Below are 12,281 nucleotides of genomic sequence, written 5' to 3' on the forward strand. Positions count from 1 at the left end.
GAGCAACTTTTCATGTGCTTCTTGGCCATCTGTATGTCTTCTTTGGAGATATGTCTATTTAGGTCTTCTGCCCATTTTTGGATTTTTTTTTCTTGTTTTTTTGATATTGAGCTGCATGAGCTGTTTACGTATTTTGGAGATTAATCCTTTGTCCGTTGATTCGTTTGCAAATATTTACTCCCATTCTGAGGGTTGTCTTTTTGTCTTGTTTGTAGTTTCCTTTGCTTTGTGAAAGCTTTTAAGTTTCATTAGGTCCCATTCGTTTATTTTTGTTTTTATTTCCATTACTCTAGGAGGTGGATCAAAAAAGATCTTGCTGTGCTTTATGTGAAAGAGTGTTCTTCCTATGTTTTCCTCTGAGAGTTTTATAGTGTCCAGTCTTACATTTAGGTCTCTAATCCATTTTGAGTTTATTTTTGTGTATGGTGTTAGGGAGTATTCTAATTTCATTATTTTACCTGTAGCTGTCCAGTGTTCCCAGCACCACTTATTGAAGAGACTGTCTTTTCTCCATTGTATATCCTTGCCTCCTTTGTCATAGATTAATTGACCGTAGGTGCGTGGGTTTATCTCTGGGCTTTCTATCCTGTTCCATTGGTCTTTATCTCTTGTTTTTCTGCCAGTACCATATTGTCTTGATTACTGTAGCTTTGTATTATAGTCTGAAGTCAGGGAGTCTGATTCCTCCAGCTCCGCTTTTTTCCCTCAAGACTGCTTTGGCTATTCAGGGTCTTTTGTGTCTCCATACAAATTTTAAGATATTTTTGTTCTAGTTCTGTAAAAAATGCCGTTGGTAATTTGATAGGGATTGCATTGAATTGGTAGATTGTTTGGGTAGTATAGTCATTTTCACAGTGTTGATTCTTCCAATCCAAGAACATGGTATATCTCTCCATCTGTTTGTATCATCTTTAATTTCTTTCATCAGTATCTTATAGTTTTCTGCATACAGGTCTTTTGTCTCCCTATGTAGGTTTATTCCTAGGTATTTTATGATTTTTGTTGCAGTGGTAAATGGAAGTGTTTCCTTAATACCTCTTTCAGGTTTTTCATCATTAATGTATAGGAATGCAACAGATTTCTGTGCATTAATTTTGTATCCAGCAACTTTACCAAATTCATTGATTAGCTCTAGTAGTTTTCTGGTAGCATCTTTAGGATTCCCTATGTATATTATCATGTCGTCTGCAAACAGTGACAGTTTTAGTACTTCTTTTCTAATTTGTATTCCTTTTATTTCTTTTTTTTCTCTGATTGCCGTGGGTAGGACTTCCAAAACTATGTTGAATAATAGTGGTGAGAGTGGACATCCTTGTCTTGTTCCTGATCTTAGAGGAAATGCTTTCAGTTTTTCACCATTGAGAATGTTGTTTGCTGTGGGTTTGTCATATATGGCCTTTATTATGTTGAGGTAGGTTCCCTCTATGCCCACTTTCTGGAGAGTTTTTATCATAAATGTGTGTTGAATTTTGTCAAAAGCTTTTTCTGCATTTATTGAGATGATCATATGGTTTTTATTCTTCAATTTTTTAATATGGTGTATCACATTGATTGATTTGTGTGTATTTAAAGAATCCTTGCATCCCTGGGATAAATTCCACTTGTTATTGGTGTATGATCCTTTTAATATATTGTTGGATTCTGTTTGCTAGTATTTTGTTGAGGATTTTTGCATCTAAATTCATCAGAGATATTGGTCTGTAATTTTCTTTTTTTGTAGTATCTTTGTCTGGTTTTGGTATCAGGGTGATGGTGGCCTCATAGAATGAGTTTGGGAGTGTTCCTTCCTCTGCAATTTTTTGGAAGAGTTTGAGAAGGATGAGTGTTAGCTCTTGTCTAAATGTTTGATAGAATTTACCTGTGAAACCATCTGGTCCTGGACTTCTGTTTGTTGGAAGATTTTTAATCACAGTTTCAATTTCATTACTTGTAGATTGGTCTGTTCATATTTTCTATTTCTTCCTGGTTCAGTCTTGGAAGGTTATACCTTTCTAGGAATTTGTCCATTTCTTCCAGGTTGTCCATTTTATTGGCATAGAGTTGCTTGTAGTAAGTAGTCTCTTAGGATGCTTTGTATTTCTGCAGTGTCTGTTGTAACTTCTCCTTTTCCATTTCTAATTTTATTGATTTGAGTCCTCTCCATCTTGATGAGTCTGGCTAATGGTTTATCAGTTTTGTTTATCTTCTCAAAGAACCAGGTTTTAGTTTTATTGATCTTTGCTATTATTTTCTTTGTTTCTATTTCATTTATTTCTGCTCTGATCTTTATGATTTCTTTCCTTCTGCTAACTTTGGGTTTTGTTCTTCTTTCTCTAGTTCCTTTAGGTGTAAGGTTAGATTGTTTATTTGAGATTTTTCCTGTTTCTTGAGGTAGGCTTGTATTGCTATAAACTTCCCTCTTAGAACTGCTTTTGCTGCATCCCATAGGTTTTGGATCATCGTGTTTTCATTGTCATTTGTCTCTAGGTATTTTTTGATTTCCTCTTTGATTTCTTCAGTGATCTCTTGGTTATTTAGTAACGTATTGTTTAGCCTCCATGTGTTTGTGTTTTTTATGTCTTTTTCCCTGTAATTGATTTCTAATCTCATAGCGTTGCGGTCAGAAAAGATGCTTGATATGATTTCAATTTTCCTAAATTTTTTGAGGCTTGATTTGTGACCCAAGATGTGATCGATCCTGGAGAATGTTCCGTGCACACTTGAGAAGAAAGTGTAATCTGCTGTTTTTGGATGGAATGTCCTGTAAATGTCAATTAAATCTATCTGGTCTATTGTGTCATTTAAATCTTGTGTTTCCTTAGTAATTTTCTGTTTGGATGATCTGTCCATTGGTGTAAGTGAGGTGTTAAAGTCCCCCCACTATTGTGTTACTGTCGATTTCCTCTTTTATAGCTGTTAGCAGTTGCCTTATGTATTGAGGTGCTCCTATGTTAGGAACATTTATATTTGTAATTGTTATATCTTCTTCTTGGATTGATCCCTTGATCATTATGTAGTGTCCTTCCTTCTCTCTTGTAACATTCTTTATTTTAAGGTCTATTTTATCTGAAATAAGTGTGGCTACTCCAGCTTTCTTTTGATTTCCATTTGCATGGAATATCTTTTTCCATCCCCTCACTTTCAGTCTGTGTGTGTCCCTAGGTCTGAAGTGGGTCTCTTGTAGACAGCATATATATGGGTCTTGTTTTTTTTTTTTTTTAAAGACTTATTTATTTATTTATTTATTTTTGGCTGTGTCGAGTCTCTCGTTTCTGTGCGAGGGCTTTCTCTAGTTGCGGTGAGCGGGGGCCATTCTTCATCGCAGTGCGCCGGCCTCTCACTGTCGCGGCCTCTCTTGTTGTGGAGCACGGGCTCCAGACGCGCAGGCTCAGTAGTTGTGGCTCACGGGCCTAGTTGCTCCGCGGCATGTGGGATCCTCCCAGACCAGGGCTCGAACCCGTGTCCCCTGCATTGGCAGGCAGACTCTCAACCAATGCGCCACCAGGGAAGCCCATGCATGGGTCTTGTTTTTGTATCCGTTCAGCAAGCCTGTGTCTTTTGGTTGGAGCATTTAATCCGTTCACGTTTAAGGTAATTGTCCATATGTATGTTCCTGTTACCATTTTCTTAATTGTTTTGGGTTTGATTTTGTAGGTCCCTTTTTTCTCTTTGTGTTTCCCACTTAGAGAAGTTCCTTTAGCATTTGTTGTAGAGCTGGTTTGGTGGTGCTGAATTCTCTTAGCTTTTGCTTGTCTCTAAAGCTTTTGATTTCTCCATCGAATCTGAATGAGATCCTTGCCGGGTAGAGTAATCTTGGTTGTACGTTCTTCCCTTTCATCACTTTAAGTATATCATGCCACTCCCTTCTGGCTTGCAGAGTTTCTGCTGAGAAATCAGCTGTTAACCTTATGGGAGTTCCCTTGTATGTTATTTGTCGTTTTTCCCTTGCTGCTTTCAATAATTTTTCTTTGTCTTTAATTTTTGCCACTTTGGTTACTATGTGTCTCGGCGTGTTTCTCCTTGGGTTTTTGCTGTATGGGACTCTCTGCGCTTCCTGGACTTGGGTGGCTATTTCCTTTCCCATGTTAGGGAAATTTTCGACTATAATCTCTTCAAATATTTTCTCGGGTCTTTTCTCTCTCTCTTCTCCTTCTGGGACCCCAATAATGTGAATGTTAGTTATGTAATGTTGTCCCAGAGGTCTCTTAGGCTGTCTTCATTTCTTTTCATTCTTTTTTCTTCTGTTCTGTAGCAGTGAATTCCACCATTCTGTCTTCCAGGTCACTTACCGTTCTTCTGCTTCAGTTATTCTACTATTGATTCCTTCTAGTGTATTTTTCATTTCAGTTATTGTATTGTTCATCTCTGTTTGTTTGTTCTTTAATTCTCCTAGGTCTTTGTTAAACATTTCTTGCATCTTCTCGATCTTTGCCTCCATTCTTTTTCCGAGGTCCTGGATCATCTTCACTCTCATTATTCTGAATTCTTTTTCTGGAAGGTTGCCTATCTCCACTTCGTTTGGTGGTTTTTCTGGGGTTTTATCTTGTTGCTTCATCTGGTACATAGCCCTCTGCCTTTTCATCTTGTCTGTCTTTCTGTGAATGTGGTTTTTGTTCCACAGGCTGCAGGATTGTAGTTCTTGCTTCTGCTGTCTGCCCTCTGGTGGATGAGGCTATCTAAGAGGCTTGAGCAAGTTTCCTGATGGGAGGGACCGGTGGTGGGTAGAGCTGGCTCTTGCTCTGGTGGGCAGAGCTCAGTAAAACTTTAATCCGCTTGACTGCTGATGGGTGGGGCTGGGTTCCCTCCCTGTTGGTTGTTTGGTCTGAGGCTGAGCCCACACTGGAGTCTGTCCGGGCTCTTTGGTGGGGCTAATGGCGGATGCTGGGAGGGCTCACGCCAAGTAGTGCTTCCCAGAATTTCTGCTGCCAGTGTCCTTGTCCTCACGTGAGACACAGCCACACCCCGTGTCTGCAGGAGACCCTCCAACACTAGCAGGTAGGTCTGGTTCAGTCTCCTATGGGGTCACTGCTCCTTCCCCTGGGTCCCGATGCGCACAGTACTTTGTGTGTGCCCTCCAAGAGTGGAGTCTCTGTTTCCCCGGGTCCTGTTGAAGTCCTGCAATCAAATCCCACTAGCCTTCAAAGTCTGATTCTCTAGCAATTCCTCCTCCCGTTGCCGGACCCCCAGGTTGGGAAGCCTGACGTGGGACTCAGAGCCTTCACTCCAGTGGGTGGACTTCCTGTGGTTTAAGTGTTCTCCACTTTGTGCGTCACCCACTCAGCAGTTATGGGATTTGATTTTATCGTGATTGCACCCCTCCTACCGTCTCATTTTGGCTTCTCCTTTGTCTTTGGATGTGGGGTATCTTTTGATGAGTTCTAGTGTCTTCCTGCCGATGATTGTTCAGCAGTTAGTTGTGATTCCGGTGCTCTTGCGAGAGGGAGTGAGAGCACGTCCTTCTACTCCGCCAGCTTGAACCAATCCTCACTGGGGTTTTAATTTGCATTTCCCCCTCTTTTTTTTTGTCTTTTTAAAAAAGTTTTATGGGTATCTGAAATCTAAAAGACTGGAAGCTGCTGACTTAAATGTAGTGCTCAGAGGAGGGGAATAAATAGCCACTGTGTTCTTTCCTGGTTATACCACATCTCAAGTATATTCAGTTCCATACTTAATATTGATAAGTATTTGCAAGGGTCTGCAGTTGTTGGTAAAAGGACAGAAAGGATGTAAGGCAAAGAAATGGGGATGTTATCTGGGAAAGAGATGACCAGTGTAGAAGATAGGCCATCCTAAATGTCTTCAAAATTTTTGAAAGGTTTTTATAAGGTGTTAGGCTTGTCTTATATAGTTCTAAAATACAGAATTAAGATATGAGTCAATGCTGAGGGAAGACAAATCTTTTTTAGTTATAATCATATTGGGGAACTTTATATCAGTCAGAATTGTGGGTGCCTTGAGTATTTTGTGCCCCATAATTGGAGTTGTTAAGCATAGATTGCTTTGGTTGTTTAAGTTATTTTGCTCAGTGGGTTCAAGGTCCTGAATCTTTGGTATTTGGACAGATTGCTCTTTCCTTTAGGATAATGTCTAACTTCTTAGTGTATACAGTCAAGGCTTTTCATAATCCAGCCTTAGCTTAACTGCCCCCTTCTCTCCCCACAGCCTGTCCACTTTTACTTATATTTAAATCGCGTTGTATTCATTTTATTATCATCATCATGCTTTATGCTCTCATGATTCTTTCTCCCTCCTTAGCTCTTAATGTTCTTACCCAAATGCTACACTAGGTGCGTTGAATTATAATGGAATAGTGGCACTCTTCTGTTGGAAAAGACTACGAATTAAAATTATGTTTAAAACTGGTCTTTTAACTTTTGCTTTATTACTTAAAAATGTTGTATCATACTGCTTCATTTCAGTTCATCCTAAGGAGACGAATTTACTCTTTCGGGCCTCAAGGCCCAAAGCATTAATGGTACACATTAGAACACTGGGGGCAATAAAGAGAAACAGAATTAAAAAGAGGTTATAGGTGATAGACTCCTAACTACACCTTAGAAGTTGATGGGTTGTTTCTTACAGGTATTTTGGGTTGAGATGGGATTGAGGATGTAAAGTGGCAGAGACTCGTCCCAGGAACATTTGAGCCCTCTTAAAATGTTTTTCTTCTCACTAGGTATACTCGGATATTAATGAAGGATATAGATATACTAAACTCTGCAGGGAAGATGGACAAAATGAGGCTACTGAACATTCTGATGCAGTTGAGGAAATGCTGTAATCACCCATATCTCTTTGATGGAGCTGAACCTGGTCCACCTTACACAACGGACATGCATCTAGTTACCAACAGTGGCAAAATGGTGGTGTTAGACAAACTGCTCCCTAAATTGAAAGAACAAGGTACTTATGTTACTGGTATCAGATGGAGAAGTAATGGAAACTGTCTTAAGATTCTGATGTTAAAATGAAGGAGCCATCCTACCCTATGAAATGATTACTCTGGCACTTTCTAAAGTTGAAGTGTGGGACATTTAAAAACTTCTGTCCATTATCTGAGCTTCCCCCCTGCCCTCCCATTTTAATCCTTAAATCTTTTAGAAAGTGATCAGTAGTTAGGGTAGCCACACTCCCTGGATTTGGGGGAGAGTTCTTTCTTATTTTATATATGCTTTCCTAGAAATGTCAACTTTTTGTTATAAAATGCCAAGAATGCTCTTCTCACCCATATGCAGTTCCCAGAGCCTTTGGTAGAGAGTGGTGTTGTGTTCATGGTATTTTTTCTTAGCTGTTTGTGTGGATTTTTAATTTAATTAAATGACATGTGCACGGACCCAAAGCAGTTTTATTTGTAACATATTGGCTTTTAATATGAAAATGAGTATGTGTACGGATGTATTTAAATTACGGGAATGTAGAGAGAATTTAGTAGGAAGCCAGCTTCAACAATTGTAAATTCATGGCAAAACTTATTTTCATCTACATCGTACCTACTTTCCATCTCCGAGAACGTTTTGAACCAAATCCCAGACGTCAAGGCATTTCATAGATAAATTATTCATTCTGTAATATGAAGTGTACAGTCAGATTTTAAATTTCTCCATTTGTGTTTCTCTGTATATTTTGATAAGAATGAAAATTGTACCAGTAGATGAAGTTCCTCTAGGATATTGACTGTTGAAAACATTGTAGGAGTTGCCAGTGAATTGGTTTACTTTTTTCTTTTTATACCTGTTTTTTAAATGTATTTTCTAAAATGCTTTCCTTGGGCCTCAGCCTGGCCTCACTGCATTCTAGGGGCAGTATCTCCCGCTTCTCCCGCCACTGGCCTTAACCGGCCCTCGGGCCCTCCCGCCTCCCAGGACAGGGTGGCACCTGCCACTCTCAGGACCACCCTTCCAAGGCAGAGTAAACCGGATCCCGTTGCAAAATAAATAAGTAAAAATTTAAAAGTAAATAAATAAAACGTTTTCCTTAAAAGCTTAGTAAATTGAAGAAATTGAATACGTGGGGAAGAGTGGCAAGAACTTGCTAGGAGACTACTGAACATCCTTATGCATTTAGGGTGTGGGAGGGTGGACAAGAGCAGATTATCAGCCTCAGCTTCTAAGGGAAGATAGTTTCATAATCATTATTTTTTAAAATGATCCCTTTGTCTTGGTACGTCCTACTGAAGGCATTGTGCAGCTGGCTGAAGAAATGCAGTTGGATAATTTGAGTCACGGCATAAGTGAAGGATGATGGTCTAGATGTGAGGTGCACATTTATGGTCCTTCCATCTGGATTGGGTCTTGAGAACTAGAATGAGACCAGGGTGCTGGGTGTGTGTTGGGAGATGTGTGGGGCTGTGCACAGGGAGGAGTTGTGGTGGAGGGTTATTTTTAAGTATGTGGGCTAAAAAGATAGTGATTCTCTCAGCCTTTGGGATGGCAAGACCTCCCAGGCCAGAGGTAAATACCCTTTTCTGTTTACAGAAACACTTTTCTTTAGTGTGTTGTGTAAATACTACCCTTTTCTATTTGTGCATTGATGGGAAAAATGTGGGGAGTGACTAACTTGGATAATAAATAATGTACAGTTTTTTTCTTGTAACTAACTGTGTAACCTGGAATTAAGGAGTAATTGGTTAGTCTTGGTTTTGGTTAGCCTTAAATTTAAATAATTTTTTTTTCTTTTTTTTTTTTTTTTTTTTTACTTTTGAAGCTTCTGATAATGGGCTGTTAATGTTTGCCGACAGGTTCACGAGTACTAATCTTCAGTCAGATGACGAGGGTATTGGATATTTTGGAAGATTATTGCATGTGGAGAAATTATGAGTACTGTAGATTGGATGGGCAGACACCCCATGATGAGAGACAAGTGAGTAAAATCTGGGGAGGGGAGATCAAAAAATTATCAGATAAAATAATTTTCTGACATTTATTTTATGTCTGTAGGAGTCCATCAATGCATACAATGAACCAAACAGCACAAAGTTTGTTTTCATGTTAAGCACACGTGCTGGTGGTCTTGGCATCAATCTTGCTACCGCTGATGTAGTAATTTTGTATGACTCAGATTGGAATCCCCAAGTAGATCTTCAGGCTATGGTAAGAGATAACAAATATATTCTGTGCCTAACAGACGTTTTAAAGTAAACTGATAAACAGTCTACAAATGTCAGCGACTTAATCCCGTAGAATTTTATTTTCTCTGACCTAATAGTACAGTGAGGGTATTTTGCAGGTGATCTTCCATCTAAATCAGGGTATTTCCATCTTACATCTTTGCCATATCTTAGGACCTTAGAGTCCTATTATATCTGCATCCTGTTGGTAGAAAGGGAGGAGAGAAAGCTGAGAATTGCCCAGGAAATTTTTTATGGGGCAGAACTGAAAGTGACCCCACATTCATTAGCCAGCACTCAATCACATAGCGTAACTTACTGCAAGGGAGTTGGTAAATGATAGTATAGTTGTGTCCCAGGAGGAAGGGGTAGTGGGTTTGGGGAGCTACTAACCTGTCTGCCACATTAGATGTTTAAAATTTTAGGCCCATGTGTGGGAGTATCTTGGCCAGATCAAGAGGATCATTCTTTTTTTTTTTTTTTTAATTAATTTTATTTTATTATTTATTTTTGGCTGCATTGGGTCTTTGTTGCTGTGCGCGGGCTTTCTCTAGTTGTGGCGAGTGGGGGCTGCTCTTCGTTGTGCACTGGCTTCTCATTGCGGTGGCTTGTCTTTGTTGAGGAGATAAGCCTCTAGGTGCGTGGGCTTCAGTAGTTGAGGTGTGTGGGCTCAGTAGTTGTGGCGAGCAGGCTCTAGAGTGCAGGCACAGTAGTTGTGGCACACGGGCTTAGTTGCTCCGCGGCATGTGGGATCTTCCTGGACCAGGGCTCGAACCTGTGTCCCCTACATTGGCAGGTGGATTCTTAACCACTGTGCCACCAGGGAAGTCCCAAGAGGATCATTCTTTTTTTTTTTTTTTAGTTATTTCTGAGATATACATTTTAAAATAATAACTAGAATTGTGACTTATAACATTATACCAGAACATATAAGATTTTTAGGAATTTCTTGTAATGTCTGAAACATTTATATTAACATATTTCCATACAAATAACCCCAAAAAAGTTTAGTGTTAGTTTTGTTTGTTTGTTTTTTTATACTGCAGGTTCTTATTAGTCATCAATTTTATACACATCAGTGTATACATGTCAATCCCAATCGCCCAATTCATCACACCACCACCCCCACCCCACCGCGGTTTTCCCCTCTTGGTGTCCATACGTTTGTTCTCTACATCTGTGTCTCAACCTCTACCCTGCAAACCGGTTCATCTGTACCATTTTTCTAGGTTCCACATACATGCGTTAATGTACGATATTTGTTTTTCTCTTTCTGACTTACTTCACTCTGTATGACAGTCTCTAGAGAGGATCATTCTTATGTTGAGAAAATTTATGGTCTGTAGATTAATACGAAAACTTACAAGTTCTAAAGTTTGATATTGCTAATAATTTGACCTGCGGTATTTACATCTTTGGTGTTGGCCACTTTCATCCTGTGACTCTTTGTAAGGGTGGCTGGGGAAATTGATCAATTAGAAGTAGGGGAACTTTGTAAGATGTGTTTTGTGAACTTACCAGAAGTTAAACAGAAAATAGAATTCAAATTAATCTGATTATTTACATGTAGTTAATTGGGCGCTATTTAAAGATTAGGATTTTTATATTGTTTGTGGAGTTCGTTTATTCATGTCACTTTTTTCCCTAATTGCAATGAAAATTTAGATTTGATTTACGTAGAAAAGCATTTGAATTTAAACCTAAGAGAAAAAGATTTTTTAAAAACTTTTATCATCAGACTTAAAGATTACAGTTGTGTCTGTCTTGTCTGGAGACATGATGTATATTTTATTTCCGTATAACCTAGAAAGATTAATACAGTAGTTTCTCACAGATTCAGCAACTCTGATGTGTTCTATACCTCCTAAAAGATTTTCTTGTGAGATAACCAGTTAATTTGATTGAAACTGAGAATTTAAGAAATGTTAATGGAATATGAATCCGTTATAGTTGTTTTGTTTCGTATTTTTAAAACCATTTTGTACTTGAGAATATTTTCATTTTGTTCCTCAGTATATACACTCAAATGTTATTTATGTGGATTTTCAACTGGATTCAAAGTAACCTGGTTATTTTTCTAGGATCGAGCCCATAGAATTGGACAAACCAAGACAGTCAGAGTGTTCCGCTTCATAACGGATAACACTGTAGAAGAAAGAATAGTGGAACGTGCTGAGATGAAACTCAGACTGGATTCAATAGTTATCCAACAAGGTGAGCCTTAGGACTTAAAAAATTTACCAGGTTGAATTTATAACACATTTTTCCTGGATTTTTTTTTTTAGGATATTCTTGTTGTTAAACATATATTAAATCAAGCTACCAGGCAACAATATTTATATTCCAGACTAAAGTAAGCTTCAGTTTTGTTAAGAGGATGGGTTTGGGCTCAGGAAGGTTGAAATTTGAATATTGAGTCGGCTGGTTAGCAATTCTTTTACAGTATCTGAGCCTCTTCTTTATCCGTTAAATAGGGATACAGAGATTTTTAAGGACTAAAGGGGATAATGTATATAAAAATACCCAGCATTCAGTGTGGTACATATTAAATAGAGGTGTGATGAGTGATTTACATGTACTAACACTCAATTGACTACTCTGGGGAAACTGAAGAGATAACAATAAAACTCAGAATTCTTTTTTCTAGTCCACATGGATTTCTTGAGCACCCGCAGATGTCAGGCACTGTTCTTAGTGCTGAGAATACAGTGGTGACTGAAACCATCCAGTGTTCTTACTTTCAAGGACTTGATAATTTAGTGAGAGCGAGACACAGAATAAACATTTATGTAAATAGGACTAGATGGTGAAAGTGGGAATTTTTATTTTGGATTAATTGAGGGGAACTTCAAGTTCTCATGCCAGATCAGCTTTCAAGGAAGACATTTATATTTTCATGAAGCTTAAAATAAGAGTTAGTGATGGGATGTGTAAAATGTAAAAACCAAAACAAACCCTCAGTAACCTTGAGCCCACGTTGGTTTCCTTCCTTCCCAAATTGAGTCACGACCAAATGCATTTTATCTGTCTCTAAAGCTAAGAGGTATACTGTTGTGTTATCCACTGATTATTCCATTCGTGTGTCTTGGTTTTGTCAACCAGTCTCTAATTTCCTTGTAAGGAAGGGAATGTTACATTTCTTTGTTATCCCATAATGCCAACCATAGAGTTAGCCACGTGTCTGTATACATAAAGA

At 38.6% G+C, this 12,281-nt stretch overlaps 1 protein-coding gene across 1 annotated transcript in view; it reads left to right on the plus strand.

The window, feature by feature from the left end:
* SMARCA5 (SNF2 related chromatin remodeling ATPase 5) overlaps nucleotides 1-12,281 on the plus strand; it is a 45,898-nt gene that overhangs the window by 22,613 nt on the left and 11,004 nt on the right. The window contains exons 11-14 of the mRNA XM_068542555.1: nucleotides 6,656-6,882; nucleotides 8,717-8,838; nucleotides 8,916-9,068; nucleotides 11,167-11,299. Coding sequence (XP_068398656.1) covers nucleotides 6,656-6,882; nucleotides 8,717-8,838; nucleotides 8,916-9,068; nucleotides 11,167-11,299 — 635 coding nt within the window. The remainder of the gene's footprint in view (nucleotides 1-6,655; nucleotides 6,883-8,716; nucleotides 8,839-8,915; nucleotides 9,069-11,166; nucleotides 11,300-12,281) is intronic.

The sequence above is a fragment of the Eschrichtius robustus genome, chromosome 4 (genome assembly GCF_028021215.1).
Source record: "Eschrichtius robustus isolate mEscRob2 chromosome 4, mEscRob2.pri, whole genome shotgun sequence".
In the NCBI taxonomy this organism is placed as follows: Eukaryota; Metazoa; Chordata; class Mammalia; order Artiodactyla; family Eschrichtiidae; genus Eschrichtius; species Eschrichtius robustus.